Here is a 6,407-nt window from a genome sequence, read left to right as displayed (position 1 = left end):
ATTTGGAATTTTGAGTTTCCTACTCATTTATAAATTCTTTTTGCTCTTATTTGTCTACAGACTGAGGTACAGACTGCCAAGGAGTTTGTCAAGATCATTGAAAACGCTGAAAATGAGTATCAGGTTTGTTTTCCATTGGTTATTTTTTAGTACTACGTTACTCTTGATCAGTGTTAGGTGTTACAAAGTACCAAGTTGTAATTAAATTCCTTTTCCGCTGAATAAATAAGGGATTACTTTTCATTTTTAGGTAATTTACAGTTACGTATAATATACTTGCCAAAAATATTGTGCATAAATTCAGTAGTACTGTATAAATCCGTTCTGAGAACCAGAGTAATTGTGAATATCATTTTTTTTACTATACAAATATATTTATAGAGTAACTCCTTTTTTTATCTTATTTGTTTTTATTTTTTTTGTCTAAAACAGTTTAGATTTTCAAGACAATTAAACATGATTAAGAAACAATGAATAGAGTAGGAGATTGTACATATGTCGTATTTCTGAAATATGGTGTCATTATTACTTTGAAACATTTTGTGCTTCGATACATCTTTACCTTTTAGCTTCATTAAAAGTCCCTTTCAAATCTAACGATTAGGGTATATGCACAGCTTGTGTTTTTTCCCCTAACGATAAACTTCCGGTGAACGGTTAATGTGACTTTTTAAAACTTTATACGATTCTTTTTACAGCATAGATGTTGTAATGTAATTAAAATATAATCAGTTAAATGGAACTCAGCTTTTGTTTAGTTGTTCAAGTGTAAAAGGAGATGAAAAGTTGTTTACACACGCATGCAGTCGGGATCAGCAGGCGAGCGCAGAAACTCAATTGAAAATATGAAAATTTATTTTACTTCAGTATTTTCAAAAACATGGTGCTGAAAAATGGAATTTATTGCAGTGTTTCTTGTACATTCTGAGTCCTACTTATATTGTATATCAATAAGGCAGTGAATATCATTGATTTTTATAGAAAACAGACCCTAAATTTTATGATTTTGTAACGGCAATCAGTTCACTGGAAGTGCTTTAACTGAGTTTATGAAAATTAAAAGTCCCCGTGCATATAACCGATCAAGTAATTTTTTTTATTATATATGCTTTGAGATTTATAAGGATTTAAAGTTGTTTTAGTCAAGTAATTAAATTAGTTATTTAGTAATTAAGTCACTTTTCAGACAAAGAAGTTAGAAATTCATTTAAATACAGTTTTAATGATGTACAGTGAATCCGGAAAGTATTCATAGTGCTTGATTCTTTCCACTTTTTTTGTTACAGCCTTATTCCAAAATGGATTAAATTCATTTATTTCCTCAAAACTCTACACACAAAACCCCATAATGACAATGTGAAAAAAGGTTTTTTGAAATGGTTGCAAATTTATTAAAAATAAAAAACCTGAAAAACCTGAAAAATCACATGTACAGAAGTATTCACAGCCTTTGCCGTGAAGCTCTAAATTGAGCTCAGGTACATTCTGTTTCCACTGATCATTCTTGAGATGTTTCAGCAGCTTAATTGGAGTTCACCTGTGGTAAATTCAGTTGATTGGACATGATTTGAAAAGACATATACCTGTCTATATAAGGTCCCAGGGTTGTTAAAGCACAAACCAAGCATGAAGATAAAGGAATTGTCTGTGGACCTCCGAGACAGGATTGTCTCGAGGCACAAGGCTGGGGAAGGTTACAGAACAATTTCTGGCTCAGCCAGAACCCAGACCTAATCCTGTTGAACATTTCTGGAGAGATCTGAAAATGGCTGTCACTTCCCATCCAACCTGATAGAGCTTGAGAGGTACTGCAAAGAGGAATGGGCAAAAATTACAAAAGACAAGTGTGCCAAGCTTGTGGCATCATATTCAGAAAGAGGCTGTAATTGCTGCCAAAGGTGCATCAACAAAGTATTGAGCAAAGGCTGTGAATACTCATGTACACGTGATTTTTCAGCTTTTTTATTTTTAATAAATTTGCAACAATTTCAAAAACTCTTTTTTTTCACATTGTCATTATGGGGTATTGTGTGTGGAATTTTGAGGAAATAAATTAATCCACTTTGGAAAAAGGCTGTAACAAAAAAACGTGGAAAAAGTAAAGCTACTTTCCAGATGCACTGTAATTAGTAATGACTATTTTGAAGTAACTTACCCAACACTGCTCATGATTCAGCAAGAAATAAATAATTATACAGCATCTGATCATATACAAAACGGTTTGTCTTCCAGACGGCCATCAGCGAGAACTACCAGACCATGTCTGACACCACCTTCAAGGCCTTACGTCGACAGCTTCCCGTCACCCGCACCAAGATCGACTGGAACAAGATCCTCAGCTACAAGATCGGCAAAGAGATGCAGAACGCTTAGACACACGGCATGCACGGCTCCGCTCCTGCTCGCGACACAAGCAAAGAGACAAGCTACAGAGGGCCCGTATCTAAACCTGAATCCAGGGCAGGGCCAAGGCCAGAAGGTCCTCCAGAAGTGTGCTAAAAATGTGTCTGTCCTTTTTTTTGTTTTGTTTGTTTTTCAGAAGCCACAGTTTGACCTCAGCTGAAGAGACTGCCTCCTTTTCTGTATTGTAGGAGGACTGCAAGCTTGTTTTAATGGGTTTAGCAAAGGTTTTTTGCTGTTGAACAAAATACCTCCCACGACACCAGTGTACAGCATCACAAATGTCCCCTTAATATCACTTGATCAGCGCTCCCCATTCTTGACGCACTGAACGTTTTATTGCACAAAGCCCATATGATCAATCGAGTCTATTTTGTTTACTTTTTTTACTTTAGCAACTTGACACTCCAAAGTTCTGCTCTTGATGTCGAGTCATACGAAAACATCGACCCATCAAAGCTCTCTGACTAGTAAAAAAAGACAGCAGTTTTGTTCTGCAGCGTAATATTTGGTCTTTTAAGAAGCATTGCTGTAAGGTGCCATCATTAGAATGTGCTGTCAGAGAGGGTTGTGCCAAAGTGAGCATTGTATTTGTACAGTAAGTCATTTCAGGTTGCTGTTCTGTGTGGAAATGGTCCCATCATTGTACTCTGGTGTCTAAGAATGGTATATTTATATATATACTGTATGCAGTTACACAAATATTTGTTACCCCCCACTTCGGCCTCCTACCCTAGCTTTTATTGCGAAATATTTTTTACAAAATGTAAGAACAAATATGATCCCAGAGGAATAAATGATTTGCACCAAACGCAGTATGCATTGTTGTTTTTTGTCATTATTATTGGCACACCATTTCAATATTTCCATATTGGTTATAATAATAAATGTTGTTTTACTTAAATTAAAATATGAACGTTTTCCCTGATGCCAATTTAATTACAGATTATTTTCATTATTAGATCATGCATTGATTCTAATATTGCTTATTCAGATTCACGCGTTCACACTTGCAATAGTTTCAGAATAAAGCGTATTTGGCGTGCTGTCCGGGGAGAGGGCTCTGAGCTCGGGGAAGACACCCAAACTCGAGTTATTCCTCTTATCAGGAAACAGAGAGGAATAGGGATTCGAGCGAAGTATCTAGCCCGGCCCCAGAACGCTCCCCCCGGGATTGTAATGCTTAAGAGGTGAGGTGTCGGGGTGGTAGAGGGTTGCTAAAGTCGTAAGATGCTGCAGGTAAGACAGTTTTGGTATATATAGGGGTTTGGTCAAGAACTGATTGGATAATAGAATAATTGTCAATGACGTATTTGATACTGAAACTTCTGCGCGTGCTCCTCCCGAAATTTGTTTATAAAACATCACTTGATTAACATTCCTCATCATCATCATGATTCTAGTAGATTTACTTTTTTAGATTATTCTAGTAGATTTTTGTATAATTGAGTTGGTTCATACACGTATACTAAAAAAATGCAGGCTTCCACACAATTCATTCATGTTGTCCATGCGCAAATCGATTAACTTAACTAAATTGTTTTTACAAATTTCAGTGGATTGAACATAAAACAATTAAGTCATCTAAAAAATATTGAAAGAATTGTAATTTTTAAGGTCATTTTATGTGCTTTGAACATGCAGCAAAACATTTTTTTAATGTATGTGCTTAATGTCCAGCATTTTAATGCAATCTTTTGGCAATCCAAATTATAATATAATTCAATTTTATCTGACAGGCATTGGTATTTTCCCTACATTAAATTTATTTTAGCATGTTTTTTAACCTATATCAGGGAGTTTTCTTGGACAGATTTGTCACTGAACCTACACTGTAAAAAATGCAGGGTTCCACATAAATCATTCATGTTGACCCAGCACAAATCGATTAAGTTAACTCAATACTTTTAACAAATTTATGTGGGTTGAACATATAAAATTAAGTTGTCCCAATGAAATCTCAACAATTATGTTGATTCAGCTCATTTTAAATAAGTAGTTTGAACAAGCAAAAAACATTTTGAGTGTATTAAATACAACATAAATAAGTAAATATGGACCGTATTTATGAAGTAATGTGCAAAGTGTGCAAATTATATAATGCTATAGGCCTATTCATATTTTTTGTTCATTAGCGTTAGCAGGCTAGTCTGAAAAATGCATTTACTGTCCTCCTAAAAGATATTGTCCTTTTCTACCCCTGTAACCCCAACTGTTCCTCTTGTGTTAATTGAAGGCTGTGATTTCAAAGTCAATTTTCAAACATAAAGATTGGAAATCTATTTAACATTACATATCCTCTAACGTTTTATAGAAACTCAGTTTCACCTAAATTCTCTACAGATACCATCCACATACTTATAGTTGAAACCAGAAGTTTACATACACTGTAACAAAAGGAACATAACCATTTAAAAAATGTCTAGTGTTAAATCATACTAAACGTTTACTATTTTACGTCCGTTGGGATTACCTAAATCGTTTACATTTGCTAAATGCCAGAATAATGAGAGAATTTTTTATTAATTTCTACACAGTCAAAAGTTTACACACATTTTCTTGGTATTTTTTTTAGCTTTGCTTTTAAACTGTATAACTTTGGTCAAATGTTTTGGGTATCCTTCCACAAGCTTCTCACAATAGTTTGAAGGAATTTTGGCCCATTCCTCCTGAATTGGTGTAACTGAGTCCGATTTGTTGTCTTGCTCTCACAAGCTTTTTCAACTCTGCCCACAAATTTTCTATTGGATTGAGATCAGGGCTTTGTGAGGCCACTCCAAAACATTCACTCTGTTGTCCTTAAAGCACATTTTAACTAATTTGGCAGTATGCTTAGAGTCAAATGGGTTTTGACACCCATTTGTGGCCAAGTTTTAATTTCCTTGCTGATGTCTTGAGATGTTGCTTCAGTATTTCCAGCCTGATCTCACGAGAAAACATAAGTATTTTATGTTTTGTCAGTTTAGTGGCTAAATCGTGCGAGTTCAGTCGTATGAAATTGAACGATTTTAAAAGGAGGCGTGGCACCTAATCCCACCCCAAAACCCAACCGTCATTGGGGGATGAGCAAATCATACTAAATTGTACGAATTAGCCACTAAATTAAAAAGTTATGAATTGTCGTGAGATTGTGTTGGTATTTCTACCATTATTATTGTGTTGGTATACCTTTCTGGTATGTTCTTTCTTCATGATGCAATCTATGCTGTGAAGTGGACCAGTCCCTCCTGCAGCAAAACAGCCCCACAACATGATGCTGCCGACCCATACCTCACAGTTTGGATGGTGTTCCTAGGCTTGTAAGCTTTCTCCTTTGTCCTCCAAATTTAACACTGGTCATTATGGCCAAACAGTTCAATATTAGTTCAATCAAACCACAGGACATGTCTCCAAACATTATTCTTTTTCTCAAATTGTAATCTGGCTTTTTTTTTTTTTTTTTTGCCACACAAGGAAGCAGTTTGAGGTTTTAAAATATCAAAATATTACGTTTTCAAAATGTAAATTAAGATTAAAGAGTACCTTTTGTTGATAAAAACAGAACCACAGTGCCAAAACATGTGGGGTAAAGTTTCCAAATGCAAAATACGACGCAGTGGCGCAGTAGGTAGTGCTGTCGCCTCACAGCAAGAGGGTTGCTGGTTCGAGCCTCGGCTGGGTCATTTGGCGTTTCTGTGTGGAGTTTGCATGTTCTCCCTGCGTTCGTGTTGGTTTTCTCCGGGTGCTCAGCTTTCCCCCACAGTCCAAAGATGTGGTACAGGTGAATTGGGTAGGCTAAATTGTCCATAGTGTATGAGTGTGAGTGAGTGTGTGTGGATGTTTCCCAGAGACGGGTTGAGGCTGGAAGGGCATCCGGTGCGTAAAACATATGCTGGATAAGTTGGCAGTTCATTTCGCTGTGGCAACCCCGGATTAATAAAGGGACTAAGCTGAAAAGACAATGAATGTATGACTGAATTAATATATGAAATAGTTTTAAAGATATTTCTTTCATCCTTTTTGTAACC

General features: G+C 35.9%; 1 protein-coding gene across 1 annotated transcript in view; it reads left to right on the top strand.

Annotated features, from left to right (window-relative positions):
* Window positions 1-3,211, top strand: part of capza1a (capping actin protein of muscle Z-line subunit alpha 1a) — a 21,053-nt gene extending 17,842 nt beyond the window's left edge. Inside the window, exons 8-9 of the mRNA XM_056460460.1 lie at window positions 61-123; window positions 2,233-3,211. Of these exons, the coding sequence (XP_056316435.1) occupies window positions 61-123; window positions 2,233-2,373 (204 nt within the window). The 3' untranslated portion in view covers window positions 2,374-3,211. The remainder of the gene's footprint in view (window positions 1-60; window positions 124-2,232) is intronic.
* Window positions 3,212-6,407: the final 3,196 nt, after the last annotated feature.

The sequence above is a fragment of the Danio aesculapii genome, chromosome 6 (genome assembly GCF_903798145.1).
Source record: "Danio aesculapii chromosome 6, fDanAes4.1, whole genome shotgun sequence".
Lineage (NCBI taxonomy): Eukaryota > Metazoa > Chordata > Actinopteri > Cypriniformes > Danionidae > Danio > Danio aesculapii.
The sequence above is the reverse complement of the archived record's forward strand: the minus strand, read 5'-3'. Positions and strand labels throughout refer to the sequence as shown.